Here is an 18,097-nt window from a genome sequence, read left to right as displayed (position 1 = left end):
CACCTTTTCCTGCATGCAGAGAGGCACAGGTGCAGAGAGTCCCAAGTCACTTTCAGGCACCTATTGGAGCCACTTTTATTTTCTTCACAGACACAGGGTCTTTCCTTGCTGCTTTCATGGTGCTCTGGGCCCTGATGTACTGTGTTGAGATACACCCTTCTCACTGTTCTCTGCTCTGCCTGAGCAGGTCAAAATAGGTGTGCCGCTGAAAACTAGGCTAGGATGTCTTGGCTACCGGGTATAGGACAAATAGGAGGGGGATTGGGGGCCAGGATATGAAAGAACATGTGGATGAGAAACAGCTGCCCTGGAAGCTTGAGATGGGGGCTGTGATTCAAGAGGTGTAGAAGTAGTGGGGCAAGGTGGTTGTGAGGGAGGTGTGTTATAAATGGCAGTACAGTGGTGAAGAGCAATTTCACACATGCTATTGACCCCTGGCACTCTTGTTTTGCAGATGATGAAGAGGGATGTGGCAATTTTAAGGAACGCTGTAGAGGATGTGACTTCTGTTGCAGATGGAATCTGATGCCCAGCACTGTTGAAGGTAAGTTGAGGGGAAAAGGCTATTGCGGGAGGTGATGTCCAGGGGCGGGGTGGAAGGGGTAGGCAGGGGGGCTGAAAATGAGAGCAGCGAGGAGGGCTGTTCGAGATCAGTCATGTTTAGGCAGATAGACGGCCCAGGGTCTGGCCTGCATGATGTGAGCATGTGCCAGGCAGGGCAGTTCCAGCCTGTGTCTGTGTCATAGCATAGTATGTGTAGTCTGTGTTCTGTGTCCTATTCCTTGTTCAGGTCTTGATGCCCTGTAGCTCTTTGTGTTTAAGGAGCACAGCATGCACCTCTGTAGCCATCCCGAGGGTCTCAAATGCCTTATCGCCATAGTGGCCGTCAACCACTTCTTGTCTTGCATTTGGAGTTTAAAGTGTGGATCCGTCTTGTGTCTTTTCCATCATAGATGTTTCTGGATGGTCATCTTTGGCAGCAATCCAGGCTGTGTCAGCAGCTCTTCTCTTGAGAGTTCTGGTTTTGTAGGGTCCTCTTCTGGGGGTTTCTTCCCCACGTTCTTACAGTCTTGGGTCTTAGAGCCCACCCTACCACACATCTATCATCCCAGTTTTGTTGGCAGCTTTCTGCCATGGGCCATGGCATTTGACTCTCTTCTGGAGCCGCCGTAGAGTATCAGTACTCTGCTGTCACAGCACCATAGGGCTTCTTAGCTGGTGATGTTTTCCCTCCGGGAGTCATTTGTCTAGCGCATGGTGGTCTTGCATCGTTTGGTCACGTCATTTGTAGTGTCTGTGTGTGGTGTCGGTCTGCGTGTGCATTTGGGTTGGAGCTGTCCTGCCTGGGGGTGTAGCAATGGTAGAGTTAGGGGCAGTGTAGCAGTACGGTGCTGCAGTAATATGTCGATCTGTCTAGTTTCTCTTCCCATGGACCACATGGTCCATCTCTGGGCGAGTAGCCATCGGCAGCTGGTGCAGAGAGTCATTCCTGCAGCATCTCTCAGGTGCTGAGGGGGCAACTCAAGCCTCTTGGGAGCAGCTGTTTGCGTGGTAGTTGAGCAGGTGCCATCTTGAATGTGCCAAAGCTTGTATATGTGGGTCTTAATGTCTGTTCCTTGTTTTTTGTAGGCTGTAGTTAGAATTTAGAAGGCATATGCAAAAGGGAACAAGACATTTGGCCTCTTCAAGCTATCGGTCCACATCTGGGTGACTTATGTTGTTTTTTCTTCAGACGCAGAGTGACCCACTGCATGTTAAAGGGCAATGGAGGCAGTGAGCGGAGTGCTGCAAGAAGGTGGGCTAGCACATGGTATGGGAAGGCAGGCGGTGTTGTTGATGGCTATGACTAGCTTATGCTATTTTTAGCTTTGTTTGGAAGTTGCAAAGCAGCACATAAAGCAGACTGTCTGCACTGGACCTCACTTGGGCAAGGTGCGCAATGAAGTGGGCTGATGTGGTTATTTTTGAGGTGTCATGTTGCTGTAGATAGAATCATCCCCTGTTGTTTGGGTTTTACAGGTGGTGGCACCCTGAAAAATCATACTGGGGCGGTTGACTGGCCAAGGTAAAGGAGCAAGAGAGAGGAATCGCTGTGGGTGGACCATGGTTTTGAACAGTACCTCAGCATGTGCTTTTTTTTTTTTTTTTAAGGTGCGGCACATAGTCCTAGAGGGGTGAAGCCATGCACCTGAGCAGTCTGAGAAGGTGAGGTACCTGTCAGCCAGGTTAGAATTCAATTGCAAAGTAGTGTGAGGCAACTCAGTGATGTGTTTCCCTTTGGTTTTGCAGGTGCAGCGGTGGGCTTTCTTCAGAAATAGCTGAGCATTCAAGGTAAGTTGGTGGAGGTGAGAGGAGTGGCACAGCAGGCCCCATGGAGTAGGTGAATGCTTACGAGCATAGTGGTCATCTTATCTCTTCGGTTTTCCAGGTGGCACAGGAGATGCTGGCCACAACATCTAGTTCTGGGTGCGGAACAGGTGAGTGGAGTCCATGGTGCTTCTGAGGATAGTGTTTTTGTGGAAGAGGTTGGTGTTGGCTGGCATGACAGTGACCTCCAGCACTCTGTTTTTGCAGATGATGAAGAGGCACCTGCTGATTGCAGCAACATCCTGGTTACATGATGTGGTCCTTCTCAAGGATGGATTCTGACCCCCCAGCCCTCTGAAAGCAAAGTTGAAGGGCAAGTGCTGTGGGTGGGTGGGGTGGAGAGAGATTGCAGCGTTGGACAGGTGAGGTGTTTAAAGTCAGTGCAGTGGAGAGGGATGTTCAGGATCAGTCATGTTTCGGTGCAGAGAGAGGGTGTGGGGTTCATTCCGCATGAGGTGAGCACATGCTGGGCAGGGCAGTTTCAGCCTGTGTCTGTGTTGTAGTGTCATTTGTGTAGTCTGTTCTGTGTCCTATACCATACTTTTCTTAGGTCTTGATGCTCACCCCTTGCTCTTTGTGCTCAGTGAGCTTGGTGTGCACCTTAGTAGGCATTCGTAGGGTCTTGACTGCATCGCCTCATTGTCATAGTGCCAGTCATGCACTTTTTGTCTAGCGGTCAAAGCCGGAAGTGTGGATCTGTCTTGCGTGTTTTGCATCATAGTCATTTCTGGGCAGTCATCTTTGCAGCGGTGATCCAGGCTGCATCAGCAGCTCTTCTTTTGTCTTGAGTGTTCAGTTTCCACGGGGTCCTCTTCTGGGGTTTCTTCCCTGCATCCTTACAGTCTTAGGTCTTAGTGCCTGGCTACTTGCACATCCATCGTCCTGGTTGTGGCAGTAGCTTTCTGTCATGGGCCATGGCGTTTGACTGCGTTTCCCAAGTCTGCTGTAGAGCATCTGTGCCAGGCTGTTGTGGCACCGCAGGACTTCTTGTCCGGCAGCATCTTCCCTCCTCCGGGAGCTGTTTATTTTGCGTGTGGTGTTCTTGCATATCACAGTCATGCTTTGTGCAGTGTCGGTCTGTGTGTGTGCTTGGCGTGGAGCTGTCCTGCCTGGGGGTCGCCACGGGGCTGTCCTGGGGCGCTGCACAAGCTCTCCCTGCCCCCCGGAGCCAGGCTCCGAGCGCCTCCCGGCGCTGCAGCCCCGCTGGCCCGGCCCCACCGCTCCTCGCTCCGCCGCAGGCGGGCTCAGCCTTCCCAGCCGCCCGCCTGCTGCTCCCAGCGCCCGCACCCAGCCGCAGCCCCTCCGCCCCTTCGGCCCGGTACCGCCCGCGGGGCTGGAGCGCTCCGCTTCCGCTGCCGCCTCTCCGTGGCGGAAGGGGCCCTGTGGCGGCGGCAGCGCTTCCGGGGCAGCGGCAGCAGCAGGAGCGGCAGCAGCAGCAGCAGGAGCGGCAGCAGCTGCAGCATCATGACGACCCTCCGCGCCTTCACCTGCGACGACCTCTTCCGCTTCAACAACATGTGAGCGCCGTCCGCCTTATCTCTCCGCTCCTCTCCCCGTCCCCGAGCCCCGTGCTCGCTCTCCGCCACGCTTGGCCCGTGGGCGCAAGCAAGGGCTCCCCCTTCCCTCAGGCGCCGCCGCCCCCCGGGGGAGCTCGGTGCGCGCCCTCGGCCGGCCGGCGGGGCCCGGGCCCGCGGTGAGCGTTGCTCTATCCCTGCAGCAACCTGGACCCGCTGACGGAGACCGTATCCTTCCCGCTGCCGCCGGCCGCCGGGGAGGAGGCGCGGGGCCTGGCGCGGGCGGCAGCAGCCGTGGCGGCGACAGCTTGCTCCTTAACCGAGCGCTCCAGTACGGGATACCCTTCTACCTGCAGTACCTGGCCCACTGGCCCGAGTATTTCATTGTCGCCGAGGCGCCCGGCGGGGAGCTGATGGGTTACAGTGAGTGTGGTGCGACTCCGCGGCGCCGGGTTTTTCAGTCTCACCGTCTCGCTGCGTTGCACGTTTGGGGGATTGGAACGCAGGAGCTTTTCTTACTCTTCGCATTTTCCAGGTGCCCAACAGGGAAGAGGAACGTTGTGTATCACCTTCCCCTTTCATAAATGTCTAAGGGTGTTACGCAGGACTCGTAGCAGTAGTTTTTGGTTTGATGTTCCTAGCATGGCAAGGGCTCTTGGCTGTGGTAATGTCCACCCAGGTTTTATACAGGTGAATGTATGCATGCAAGCGTTTCTGTAATCCTGGAATTAAGTCCCTGCACTCAGCTCTGATCTCGCACTGTCAGTCATCAGTAAGTAAAAATGCTGGGTTTGGGTTTTGCATTGTCCTGTAAAGGAATGCTCTGGGTCTGGATGTCAGTTGCTTATTTGCTGCGGAATATTCGTGTTTTTCAGAGATCATTTCAAATAGAACTGTAGGTTTGTTTATTCCTTCCAAGTTTTTTCCCCTCTTTTTTGGGGGGGTAGGGGCGGGGCAGAATAAGGGTCTTTGCAGAGACCTGGGAAATAAAGTATTTAACATAGTAAAGCTTAAAGCATTTGCTGTACAGAAGGTTTCTCCGTACTCACCACATCAGTTGCTTATTGGCAGTGACTGATGTTTATAAGAGTACCGTGTGGAAGTGTGAATATTCATTAGTGAACTAACACTGGTTTGGTTCTGTGTAGAAAGGAGAGGAACTATAAAGAAGCCCCAAAAAACAACATCCCCCCCCTCCTTTTTTTTTTTTTTCTTAAAAATACCGTGTTTGCAGGGCCTTAGCTTTCTATTGCCAGATTGGCAAAGCTTCCCAAGTTCTATTCCCCCATAGTCACCAAAAGTCTCCGATAGTTGCCAGGATGGTGAGTTAGTTTTGGGCTGCTAGCCTTCCATTCCTTCATTATTTTAGTCAGGTTCTGAATTCCGCTCAGTTAAAGACTCAGGAGAATTGCTTAAAATTTGCATTTGGAAGTCATGCCTCAAACAATGAATTTGCAAAAAAAAAAAAAAAAAAAAAAAAAAAAAAATTTTTTTTTTACACTAGTCAAGAAACTACTGTAATACTTCAGCAAAATGACATTTTTAGTGGCTGCTGAATCACTTTGTGATAACAGACATCCCTGTTTGAGCCTTTACCACAATCATTGCAATTTTTTTTTTTTTTTATACACTGCTTGGTTCTTTTGTAAAGATGTATAGCAGTGGGTGGTGCATTATTCCGAAGGTGCTACTGCTCTGATGCTCTGTATGTTCACAGTAATGGGTAAAGCGGAAGGCTCTGTGGCTAGGGAAGAATGGCATGGACATGTTACTGCTCTCTCTGTTGCACCAGAATTTCGACGGCTGGGTTTGGCTGCTAAATTGATGGAACTACTGGAAGAAATTTCAGAAAAGTGAGTACTATACTTATCTTAAATTTATTTTTTAAAGCAGTCCTTCAACAGACACCTGTCCATGGCTTAGATATTTGATTTGCATGAAACAGACCCAGAATTTTGCTTTAAGTAGTGTTCTGATTCGCTGAAATTCCCTGTAGTTAGAGAACAAGAATTAAAAAAGTTGCTTGGCGGTTTAAGATCTTGGGGTTTCTGTGAAAGCTAATTTGCCAGAATGAGTAGAAAGTAGCCTGAATTCCAATAGAGATACTGTATAAAAGGTTCCTTTCTTGACAGCGAAAGAACTTCACAAAATGTCAGCACTATTTCCTGTAGGACCTCCAACATACTTGTTCAGTAATCATGGGCTTTGTGCGATTCCCGCAGGCACAGTCTTGAATGAATTTTGTACAGCAGACAGTATCTTAGCTTACTTTCTATCTCGTGCTTGGTTGCTTGCACCTGCTGAAAACTTAATTTAGTGTCAAATGAACCCACAGGGAAATGTCCTCAACTCATGCTGGTAGGGCAACCCCATTGTAGTTGGTAAAATCGGAAAATAGTACGATGTTTTGAAAAATTTGCCTTGTGAGGAGAAGGGCTGTCTCCTGTTAGGCAACTGAATTTTGTGACTGATTCCACCACTCCCCCCCCGCCATGCACTTTGAAGGAGGCAGTCCCTAAGCCAATGCAATCCAAAATGTGGATTTGTTTTTTAGAAGAATTTCTTATGGATGTGAGGCTCGTGTGGCTGTTTAGCTTGTCCCGTTCTTTCTGTTCATAATTCTGAACCCACTGGCCGATGTAAAAGAATGGTCATGTGACAAAAATTAAATGAAATTTGTGCCTATACTGGATTTGCCCCTTGGTAAAGGAGTGCATCTGTTATTACAGTGTGAAAGATGTTTGATTAGCGTACCACATCATCAGACCTGCTCTCGGTCTGCTTACAGGTTATGGGTTATTATTTAGAAATACATTCACCTGCTATTCCTTACTGTGGTTTTTTTGTTTTTGTTTTTTCAAAGAAAGGGTGGATTTTTCGTCGATCTCTTTGTGAGAGTATCAAATCAGGTTGCGGTAAATATGTATAAGCAACTAGGCTACAGTGTGTACCGGACAGTACTAGAGTACTACTCTGCCAGCAATGGAGAGCCAGATGAAGATGCTTATGGTAAGTGCTTGTTCTGCCTCAAGTTGAATGGAAACATTCTCATGTTGAGGGCTCCTGGGTTTGTTTGTATGACTTTTTTTATTTTTTTTTTAATATGAAACAAGTTCAGATAGTTGTTGATGAATGGGATTTTGTATACCCCTTTAGATAGCTTTTCCTACTGAAGATTACATCAGTTACAAAACTTAATCTTGCGGTTTATGCATTTTGTAGCATTTGTGGCAAAATAAACTACAAAACAAGAATAAATTAGTAAGTACAAAGACACTTATCCTGTAGGTAAGATGAAAATAAAAATGCAGGTTTTTTATCTAATTTTTCTTTCCGAGGAATGCTCACACCCAGTGGCTGGGCTTTTTGCTAATGTTACTGGGGGAAGGAATTGCAGTGCTTTCCTCATTTCTTCCCATAACAGGGAATTGAAACTTTGTTTTTCTCAGACATCTAACTATAAATTTACAAGTGTCAGTGGTCAATGCTGGCAGAGAATTGGGTGGCATTTTCAATTTAAAAGGGAAGGAGCATGGAAATTTGTGTATGTTAATTCTGTTAACAAAACAGAAGTACCAGCTGCTTCCTCTTTCTAGACCTTCTTTCCTTTAAGTATCCTCCCCAAAGGGTTACATGGCCATGCTGTATATCTTTTCTGTTCTTGCACTATTCATCTGATATGCAGGAGTACTATGAAATACAGGAGCTATGGACAGACGTCTACCATTGTTGCAGATGCCTTAAATCATATAATCGTCCTTTTAGCCTGCCATTTCCTTTCCATTCATGCATGTTATGCAGTGTTATATTCATGCAGTGTTCATATTCATATTATATTCATGTTTATATTTATGCAGTGTTCATGCAGTGTTATATTCCAATTGATAACATTGCTGCTGAATGACATTAAGGACATCAGACTATTAGAGTGCGTCCAGAAGAGGGTGACCAAGATGGTGAAAAGTCTTAAGGGCGAGACTTACGAGGAGCGGCTGAGGTCACTTGGTTTGTTCAGCTTGGGGAAGAGAAGGCTGAGGGGTGGCCTCATCACTAAGGGGTGCCCTCATTGCAGTCTACACCTTCCTCATGGGGGGCAGCAGAGGGGGAGGTGCTGATCTCCTCTCTCTGTGACCAGCGATAGGACATGAGGGGATGGAATGAAGCTGCGTCAGGGGAAGTTCAGACTGGACATTAGGAAAAGGGTCTTCACTGAGAGGGTGGTTGGTCCCTGGAACAGGCTCCCCAGGGAAGTGGTCACGGCACCAAGCCTGTCAGAGTTCAAGGAGCATCTGGACGACACTCTTAGTCATATGGTTTAGTTTTAGGCAGTCCTGTGAGGAGCAGGGAGTTGGACTTGATTCTTATGACTCCCTTCCAACTCGAGATCTTCTATGATTCTGTGAAGTCTTCTTGATTAAAAATGATCTTATTGTAATACAGAATTCACTTAACATGGCTTTGTGCAATGACTGTCTTATTATAATAGCATTTTTTTTCTTTTGCCACAGATATGAGAAAAGCTCTTTCCAGAGATACAGAGAAGAAATCAATTATACCTCTGCCTCATCCTGTGAGACCGGAAGACATTGAGTAACTGTAAGCTGTGATTCTCAGGCAACTTGCTAAGAGTGTCAGGTTCCTTCTCCCCCCAGCCCCCAAGAACTTATGGATGAGAAATCTTAGGCTCAATGTTTTTCCCCATGAAATACCAAAAAGCAATATTGAGGAGCTTACTAATGCTGCTTCTGTTGGTAATGGCTGCATACTCATGCACTTACACCATTATTTTTCCTTTCAAATATTGGAAATTCAGAGCCTATTAAAATGGAATTACCTCATCTATGGTGTTTTCTTGGTTTTCTTTCAAACCAAAAATAACTGAAGTTAGTAACAGTAAAAACTCTCCAAATGCATTTATTCATGACCAAAGAAAATACTGTGCAATACCCAAGAAACACAGCAGGGGAAGGCAATGTATTAATACTTGCATAGAAGATAAATCTGTTATACAAAATGTAGAAATGTCTTTCCCCTCTTCATGGCACAGGCACGGGACTGAACTTGAGTTCACTACTGATTGAAAAAGCCAGACAACCAAAGTAGTCGAGGCTTTCCACTGTGGACCAGATTCAAGACAAATTCTGTGTTCTGGGTACCCATACATACCTTAACATGCTGTGTCCGCTGAAGTAATCTGCAGTAAAGATCTCTTGTTTTCTCATGCTCTTCTTGCTCAGTTTCAAGGTCAACGTAGGATTTTCAAAGAAGCTGCAAGAGAGAAGTTTCTCCTTATGTTCACAGTATCTTCAAGTGACCCTATATCTAACGCTGAGATAATGCAATTTTTTTTTTTTTAATGGAGAAGCATGGATAAATGTGGAATTTGCAGAAATGAAATTCAGAGATCAGAGTATTAATTGACCATACAAGCTAGGATTAAGACTAAGTAATATAAAATCTTTTGCACAGAATCCATTTAGCTTACTCCTGTAAGCACATTTCTCCCTCCATGTTTTATCATGGGTTTTATAGTCCTGTGTTACCCCACCAAGAAACAGATGCTAACTTAGCTGAGTCACAGGCTAAGCCACTATGGTGAGCAGTTCTGTTCAAGCTAGTAGATTATTTACATTTTAGTTAGCCACGCTGTGCCATAAATACTGGTTTTTGTTCCTGCTTTTCTTCCATCCTTATATACAACTTTCCATGCCTTTTTTCCTCTCACTTTCCGTCCGGTGTCCTGTCTCTCTTGGTTGGTCCGCTCCCCATCCCTATCTGGTTCCCCATCACTCTTTTGCTGTCTCCTGTTTTTTGTTTTTAAAAAATTCCCTGTGTCTTTTCTTTCACTCCCCTATTCCTCTGTCTTGTGCCATGTCCTATTTTTGAGGCCATGGAAGTGACATCAGGAGTGACAGGTTGTCAGAAGCAGGTCCTCCAGCCCATCGCCATTTTTACCTTCTCCATCTCTTTGTCCCAACCTGCACCTACCTTTCTCTTACTCAATCCCTCTCCCCTGTTCTCTGTCCTCCTTCTTCTGTCTCCATATGTCCCACTCTCTATCCCCATCTTTATCCTTCCTTCCTTCTTCCTCTCCTTTTTCTCTGTCCTTTTGTCGTGCTCCCTGACCTTATTTCTTTCTCCATCTCACTGTCCTTTTTTCCGTGTACCTTTCTGTCTCTGCTCCTCAGTCCTCCCTCATCTTACTTTTCTCTTTATAACCCTCTGTCCTGCTCCCCATCCCTCTTTCTCCATGCCTCTCTGCTGCTTCCTGCCCTTGTCTTTCTGCCCCCTGGTGTCTGTCTGGCTGCCTGTCTCTCTCTCTCCCCCCTGCCCCCCACGTTGTGTCTCTACCACTCTGTCCTGCTCGCTGTCCTCTTTCTCATTCTGTCCCAGTGTCCTGCTCCCTGACCCTCTTATCCTCTGTCCTTCTATCTGTCCTTCCCCCTTCCCCGCCCCCCCCCCCCATTCTCTCATGCTCCCTCTTCCTTTTTTATTCTCTGTTGCTGTCCTGCTCCCTGTCCCATTGTTTCTCACTGTATCCCTCTGTCCTGCTCCCTGCCCCTATTCTTTTTTAATCCCTCTCTGTTGTGCTGCCCATCCCAGTTTTTTTTGTCTCCATCCTGCTCTCTGTCCTTATTTTTCTTTCTGACCTGCTCCCACTCCCTCTTTCTGCCTCTCTTCCTCTGTCCCTGCTGCTGCTTTCTCCATCTTTGTCCTGCTCCCTTTCTGCCCCCCCTCCCCCCCCCGCCCCCGCTGTGCCTCTGTCCTTTTTCTTGTCCCTGTCTTTTCTGTCGTTCTCTCGCTGTCCCGTTCCCTGCCTCATGCTTTCTTGCTACACCCCTGCCGTCCAGCCGGCTGCCACTTTTCTCCTCTCTTCTAGTGTCCTGTGCCCTGCTCCTCATTTTTGGCAGCCTCCACCTCTGCCCAGCAGCCTGTTGCTCCTGGAGCTGACTGACCGACTGTCTGTTCCCCGATGGACCAACGAGCGCGGCTCTGGGAACGACTGCCGAGGTGTCCCAGGAGCAGGGGGAGCATCAGGGGCCCCGAGCCCCGGAGCAGACTTGCTCCCGGGCCTCGTTATGTGCATGACCGAATAAACACTCGCCGACTCCTTGGCCCTCACGGCTGCGTTTGCACTTGCTCTGCACCGGGCAAGGGGCTGTGATGGAGCCCAGGGGAGCGGGTGACGTGCTGTGGGGATCAGGCGATGGCCCCCTGTTCCTGCTGGGCTCCGGCTGTGGGCCGGGGCTGGCGGAGCCCCAGGTGCTGGCAGCGAGGCTGACGGCGACGGCCCCTCCCTGTAAAGGGGTGGCTGCCGGTGGAGGGGCTGGTGCTGCCCTTCCCCGGGTGGCCGTGGAGGGGCCGGTGCGAGCCAAGGGAGGAGCGGAGTGGTCGCCGAGCATCGCCGGGCTGCGGCTGCACCGAGGGAGAAGGTGAACGGGGCCGCGGGGAAAGCCCTGAGGAGGGTGGCGGTGCCTGTGGGGGCGCGGCGGGGCCCGTGTCGGAGGCACGGAGCGGTGCCGGGGGTGTGGGCGTGCCGCGCCGTGTCGAAGCCGGCGGTGGGGGCTGCCGGAGCCGGGCGGGCTCGGCGGGGCTTCTGGATGCGTCTGCGGAGGGGAGACAACGGTGCCCGAGCAGGGCAGGCTGCTTCTCGCGGCGTGTTGGGAGCTGTAGTCCTGGGGCAGGGGGCTTCTGGGCGGCCATGTTGGTTCCCCGGGGCATGCCGGGAGGTGTAGTCTTCCTGCTCCGGGCGGCCATGCTGTCTTGCCCGTGCATGCCGGGAGGTGTAGTTTTGGAGGACTTGGCTGCCGGGAAGCCGCGTGGCTCTCGGGCGCGCGCGGCGCGCCGTAGTCCTCACCGCCGCCGCGGCGCAGCGCGAGGCGTAGTTTTGTCGCCGGTTTCCTGCGGTGCGGCCACGCCTCGAGAGCGCATGCGCGGTGGCGCGCCGCCCGGCGTCCGAATGGCGGTACTGCGGCTCGGGCGCCGCGCATGCGGCGTGCGGCGCTCGCCCGTGCTCTCTGCCGCCGCCTGGCGAACGAAACCGGTACTGCAGGTGGGCGCCGCGGAGGAGCCGCCGTGCTCCACGCTGCCGCCTGCCGGTAACGGCAACGCGATGCTGCGGTGCCTGCGAGGTGATGCCGCCGGGCTCGTTGCTGCCTCCCGGTGAGGAAACGCCGCTGCCGCCCCGCGTGCGCGGTGCCGGCGGGCGCCCGGCGCGCGAAGCGCGGAACTGCGGCGCCGGTGCCGTCCCTAGGCACGCGCCGCCCGGCGGGTGCTCGCTGCTGCCGCCGCCTGGTGGCCGAAGCGCGGTACTGCAGCGCCGGCACCGCCTTCGCTGGTGCCGCGGCACGGCGGTGTGCCGGGCGCGATTCCCGCTGGCGGGTGAGGGCCGGGGCCACCGGTGAGGCGAGCGGGGGGTGTCTCCTGCCCGCTGGCCGCCCAGGGCTGGCGGGACGGGAAGCTTCAAACCGCTCGCTGCGGCAGGCTCCCAGTCCACTGCAGGCGAGGCGGGTCAGGGCAGCCCCAGGCGGTTACCCGAGAGCTGACAGAAGTGAAGAGGGGAAGGAGGCGGGCACCCCCGCAGGCGCAGATGCTGGGAACCTCCCCAACTCGCCAGAGCTCCCCCTGAGCCTCCCCCGGTCCAGCTCGCCCCGTGCAGCTGCCCCCAGCTCCAGCACCTCCCCTGAAGCCTGTCCCATACCCCCAGGCCACCCCCCAGCCCAGTCGTGAAGGCGGCAAGCTGGCCCTCAAATGCGCTTGATTCTTCCTCAATGCTGGTGCCGTTAGCAGCAGTGCGGGGAAAGAGTGGTGTCTCTAGAAGCCCCTGTGGAAGGAGGGGATCCGGCCAGGGGTGAGCTACGCTAGTAACGGTTGCTGCTGCTTCTTTCCCTCTCCCAGAGGCCGCACTGAGGATGCAGTTGTCCGTTCCTCCCCTGGGGATGCTATTGACTGCACCCACCTCAGGCTTGCGTGGGTTGTCTCTGCCCATCCTCGCTCTCCTTGTGGCATGGGGACGAAAAAGGACAGGCGGAGCACTTACTGGCTGAGGACAGGAGCTGCTGCGGCTGAAGCTGGAGAGGCCAGAGAAAGGTAAAGAAGAAAAAATCGAAGGCCATCTGGCCAGCAGCTGCCTCCCACTGCAGGCAAGAGAAAGCCTGCCTCTCCAGGTGAGGAAGGATCCCTCTTCGTAGTCTGCAGCAGGCCAGGCCGCCAACGTGCACCGCAGGGTCTGTATGCATCACCAACAGTGCGGTACGACTGTGCAGTGCATGACCGAGCGAGGCTACGTGTCTAGGAAGCCTCGTCTTGTAAGAGCTGTAAGACACCCACATATTCTCTTAGGTGGAGGACAGCCAAGCGACCGGAGTTACAGAAGAGGAAGGAAGGAGAGAAGGAGACAAGAAGCATCTGAACTGTCAAAGTCTGGCAGCGCTGAGAGTGAGAACTGCAGTGAGTCCCGGGCCCTTGGGGCCCCGTCTCCCCTCTTGTGTGTCCTGGGCCCTCCCTGCCCCTCTCCTGGCCTCTTCTCTTTCCCCCCTCTCTTTCCCCCCTCTCTTTCCCCCCTCTCTTTCCCCCCTCTCTTTCCCTCCTCTCTTTCCCCCCTCTCTTTCCCATGCTGCTGTGATTTTTTTTTGCTTCCCTGCTTCTCCTCTTCTCTCTAGTCTTCTGTCCTGCTCCCTCTTCCTCTCTCCCTTTCTCTCTTTTGTTCTACTGCTCCCTTTTCTTCTTCTCTCTGTGCTTTGTCCTGCTCCCTCTCCCTCTTTTTTTTCATCCTCTGTCTCTGTCCTGCAGCCCATCACTGTTTTTTTCCTTTTCCATCTCTTTGTCCTGATCTGCATCTGTCTCTTTTTCCCCACAATTTCTCTGGCCTGTTCCCTGGCATTCTTTTCCTCTCTGCGCCTGTACATGCTGCTCCGTGTCCCTGCCTTCCTATCTCTCTCCTTCTTTCTCTTTCTCTCTCTATCCCTTTGTCTTGCTCACTGTCGCTGTTTTTTTCCGTTCTGTATCTCACTGTCCCTGTCCTCCTTCCTGTTCATCTCTTACTCTCTCTGACCCTTTGTGCTGCTCCCTGGCCCTATTGTTTATTGCTTCACCTCTCTGTCCCGCTCTCTGTCCCTGTTTTCTCTTGTGCTCCAACTCTCTGTCATTCTCTCCGTTGCTCTCGTTGGCTCTCTATCCCAGCGTCCTGCTCCCTGTCCCTCTCTCTTTCGCAGTATCCTGCTTTCCATCTCCCTGCCCCTCACCTGTTTTCTATATCCCTCTGTCCTTCCTCCTGTCTTCCCTTGTCCCTCTGGCCTGCTACCCGTCATTGTTTTTTACTTTCTTTCTCTGCCTCCCTGCCTCGGTCCTGTCACTCTCCTCCTCTCTCTCTCTTTAATGTTTCTTTCCCCATCTCTGCCCTGCTCCCTGTCCCTTTTCTCTTATTCTCTCTGTCCTCCATCCTCCCCCTAACTTTTTGTCTGTATATCTCTATACCACTGCCTGTCCCATCGTTTCTCACTATATCCCCCTGCCCAGCTCGCTGTCCCATTATTCCCCTCTGTCCTGCTCCCTGGCCTTTTTTCTCATCCTGCAGCCCAGCGCTGGTTTTTCCTTCTCCATCTCTTTGTCCTGATCTGTCTCTTTTTTTTCCTCAATCCCTCTGGCTTGTTTCTTATCTTTTTCTCTCCCTCCTTCCTTATTCCTCTAATTGAATTTCTCTCTCGATTCATCTGTTCTGCTCCCCGCTCATCATTTTCTCTCTCTTTCCCTCTGTCCTGCTCCCTGACCCTGTTTTTCTTCCGCCATGTCCTTGCAGGGCTCCTCACCCCTTTTTTATTGATTTCTCCATCTCACTGTCCTTTTCCCTGTACCTTTCTTTCTCTGCTCCTCAGACCTTCTCCCTAATTTTATTTTTTGCTTTCTGTTCCTCTGTCCTGCTCCCCATCGCTGTATTTTCGTTCTCTGTATCTGCTGCTCCAGTAACGACTGCCGAGTTGTCCCAGGGGAAGGGTGTGTGTACAGGCACCGAGCCCCAGAGCAGACTTAGTCCTGGGACTTATACACATTAATGGATAAACACTTGCTGTCTCCTTTGCACTCATGGCTGTGTTTGTAGTTCTTTGTACTTCATGAGTGGCTGTCAGAGAGTCCAGGGGAGGAGGTTACATAGTGGGTGTAAGGGGCCATGGCCACAGCTGTGGGCTGGGGCTGGAGGGGCCCCGGGGAGGGCAGTGAGGCTGGTGGTGATGGCCCCTCTGTGTAAAAGGGCTGTAGCCCCAGGGGATGGTGCTGCTGGGGCATGCCTGCCTGAGAGTGCTGACGAGTGGCAAGGACATTTCCAACTGACAGGTTGATGGTCAATTGGAGTCGGGCCCCATCAGGACAGCTCCCAGGGGTTTTCTGAGAGCTGGTGGAGAGGAAGCAGGAAGAGGTGCAGGAGATGGCTGCCCCCACCTCTCTGGGTACCTGGAGGCCTTCCCACCCCCTGGAAAATGCGCTGGGTGCCTCCCCAGCTCAGCAAAACTCTTCCAGCCCTGCTCACCCTGTGCAGCTGCCCCCAGCTCCAGCACCTCCCCTGAAGCCTATCCCGTAGCCACAGACTACCCCCAAACTCTGTCCTCACGGCAGTAAGCTGGCCCTTGAATATGCTTTATTTTCCATAAATGCAGGTGCCATTAGCATCAGTTTGGGGAAGGAGTGGCGCCTGCAGAAGGAGGGGTTCCTGCCGGAGGAGAACTACAGCAATCACTGTGGATAACAGTTGCTTGTTCTTTCCCTCTCCCAGAAGCAGCACTGAGGACTCAGTTGTTAGTTCCTCTCTGGGGATGTTGTTAATTGCATCTGGCTCAGGTTTGCTGGGTTGCCTTTGGCCTCATTCTCCTAGCGGCGTGGGCGAAAAGAGACAGCTGGAGCACTTACTGGCTGTGGACAGGAGCTGCCATGGCGGAAGCTGGAGAGGCCAGAAAAAGGTAAAGCAGCTGAAGAATAAAATAAAGGGGATCTAGCTGGCAGCTGCCTCCAGCTGCAGGCAGGAGACAGCCTGCCTTTCCGGGTGAGGAAGGATCCCTCTTAGTGTAGTCCTCAGACGATCCGATCACCAACGTGCACGGCAGGGTCTGTATGCGTAACCAAAAGCACAGTACGGCCATGTAGTGTGCGCGCATGTGAGGCTATCTATCTGGGAAGTCTCATATTGCAAGAGCTGTAAGACACCAATCTGTTCTCTTAGGTGGATGACAATCAAGTGACCGGAGCTACAGAGGAGGAAGGGGAGGGGGGAGAGAGAGACACAGAGAAAGACGTGTCCGAACTTTCAAATTCTCCCAGCAGCTCCAAGAGTGGGAGCTGCGGTGAGTCCTGGACCCTTGGGGCTGTGACGCCCCTCTTCTGCATCCCGGTCCCTCCCTGCCCCTCCCTTCTCTTTCTCTCACTGCTGTCATTTTTTCACTTTCCTGTACCTCTCCCTCTCTCGTTGTCCAAGCCCCCCTCTTTCTCTGTCATTCTACCTCTCCATTTTCTTTTTCTCTCTGCACTTCTGTCCTGTTCCCTGTCCCTCTTTTTTTCATCCTTTGTCTCTGTCCTGCAGCCCATCACTATTTTTGTCTTTCTCCATCTATCTGTCTTCCTATCCCAATTTTTTTTAATTCCTCCCCATCTGCCCTTTAGCCCTTCACAATTCCCACCTCCCCACCTCTCTCTGTCTGGCTCCATGTCCCTGTTTTTAAATTCGTCTCTTTCTGCCCTGTATTCTAGATATACTTCTTCTTTCTTATATTCTCTCGTTCCAGGTCCCTGTCCCTATGTTTTAATTTCTTCCTTCTCTGTCCTAGAGTCCATTTTTGTCTTTATCATTCTCTCTCTGTCTGGATCCCTGTCCCTATTTTTTAATTCCTCTGTATCTCCCCTTTAGCTCATAATTTTTTTGGTATTTCTCAGTCTCTCTCTGTCCACCTCACTGTCCCCTTTTTTAATTCCTCCCTCTCTGCCTTGTGGCCCATCACTGTTCTTTGTTTTTCTCCACCGCTCTGAGTCTGGTTCCCTGTCCCTTCTTCCTCTCTGGCCTATAGCCCATCGCTATTTTTTTCCCCCTCTGCCTCTCTCTCTGTGGCTCCCTTTCCCTATTTTTCAATCCCCCCTCTCTGCCCTGTTGCTGATCGCTGTTGTATTAGGTTTACGTGGCAAGGTTTTTTTAGCTGGGGTAGGGGCTGCAGGGGTGGATTCTGTGAGAAGACACCAGGAGTTGCCCCCATGTTGGGCACAGCTAGTTCCAGCTCCAAGATGGATTTGCTGCTGGTCGAAGCTGAGCCCATCAGCAATGCTGGTAGAGCCTCCATGATGACATATTTAAGAAGGGCTAAAAAATGCTGCACAGCAGCTATGACAGAGAAAATGTGAGCGTGAAACAGCCTCACAGACACCAAGGTCAGTGAAGAAGGAGGGGGAGGAGGTGCTCCAGGCGCTGGAGCAGAGATTCCCCTGCAGCCCATGGTGAAGACCATGGTGAGGCAGGCTGACCCCCTGCAGCCCATGGAGGTTAACGGTGGAGCAGATATCCACCTGCAGGCCGTGGAGGACCCCACGCCAGAGCAGGTGGATGTGCCTGAAGGAGGCTGTGACCCCGTGGGAAGCCTGCGCTGGAGCAGGCTCCTGTCCGCAGCTGTCGCCCCGTGGAGAGGAACCTGTGCTGGAGCAGGTTTTCTGGCAGGACCTGTGGGAGGGACCCCACACTGGAGCGCAAGAAGAACGTGAGGAGGAAGGAGTAGCAGAGACAACATGTGATGAACTCACCGCAACCCCTGCTCCCTGTGCTGCTCAGGGGGAGGAGATGGAGAAGTCAGGAGTGAAGATGAGCCCAGGAAAAAAGAGAGGGGTGGGGGGAAGGTGTTTTTTAGATTTGTTCTTATTTTTCATTATCCTACTTTGATTTTGATTGACAATAAATTAAATTAATTTCCCCAAGTCGAGTCTGTTTTGCCTGTGACAGTAATTGGTGAGTGATCTCTTTGTCCTTATCTTGACCCACAAGCCTTTTTTTGCTGTATTTTCTCCCCCTGTCTTGTTGAGGAGGGGGAGTGATAAAGCGGCTCGGTGGGCACCTGATGGCCAGCCAAGGTCAACCCACCACAGTTTCCTTCTATCAGGCTCCCTGTCCCTATTTCTTAATTCTTGTGTGTGTTTCTTGTACCCCATCACTTTGGAAGCTTTCTTTCTACCTCTCCATCCTGTTTTTTTAA

General features: G+C 51.6%; 1 protein-coding gene and 1 long non-coding RNA gene across 6 annotated transcripts; both read left to right on the top strand.

The window, feature by feature from the left end:
- The first annotated feature begins 3,768 nt into the window (after positions 1-3,768).
- NAA20 (N-alpha-acetyltransferase 20, NatB catalytic subunit) lies at positions 3,769-10,996 on the top strand. 3 transcript variants are annotated; one of them, XM_076339874.1, is made up of 7 exons: positions 3,769-3,884; positions 4,085-4,109; positions 4,214-4,304; positions 5,599-5,734; positions 6,745-6,890; positions 8,390-8,477; positions 10,762-10,996. In XM_076339874.1, exons 1-6 carry the CDS (start codon positions 3,832-3,834, stop codon positions 8,473-8,475), a joined length of 537 nt encoding a protein of 178 aa, XP_076195989.1. In that variant the 5' UTR covers positions 3,769-3,831; the 3' UTR covers positions 8,476-8,477; positions 10,762-10,996. The 3 variants fall into 3 exon arrangements, with proteins under 3 accessions (XP_076195989.1, XP_076195990.1, XP_076195988.1); XM_076339875.1 differs by lacking the exon at positions 10,762-10,996 and adding an exon at positions 8,929-9,209; XM_076339873.1 differs by lacking the exon at positions 10,762-10,996 and having other exon boundaries at positions 3,770-3,884; positions 8,390-8,719.
- A 253-nt stretch (positions 10,997-11,249) lies between these two features.
- LOC143161174 (uncharacterized) lies at positions 11,250-17,814 on the top strand. Of its 3 annotated transcripts, none has more exons than XR_012995480.1 (4): positions 11,250-11,314; positions 12,780-13,108; positions 13,224-13,331; positions 15,533-17,814. It is a non-coding gene; the product is annotated as an uncharacterized LOC143161174 (long non-coding RNA). The 3 variants fall into 3 exon arrangements; XR_012995479.1 differs by lacking the exon at positions 11,250-11,314 and adding an exon at positions 12,222-12,263; XR_012995481.1 differs by lacking the exon at positions 11,250-11,314 and adding an exon at positions 12,222-12,263 and having other exon boundaries at positions 12,780-13,133.
- Positions 17,815-18,097: the final 283 nt, after the last annotated feature.

The sequence above is a fragment of the Aptenodytes patagonicus genome, chromosome 5 (genome assembly GCF_965638725.1).
Source record: "Aptenodytes patagonicus chromosome 5, bAptPat1.pri.cur, whole genome shotgun sequence".
Classification (NCBI taxonomy): Eukaryota; Metazoa; Chordata; class Aves; order Sphenisciformes; family Spheniscidae; genus Aptenodytes; species Aptenodytes patagonicus.
Note: the sequence above shows the minus strand (reverse complement) of the source record. Positions and strands in the feature narration are given on the sequence as shown.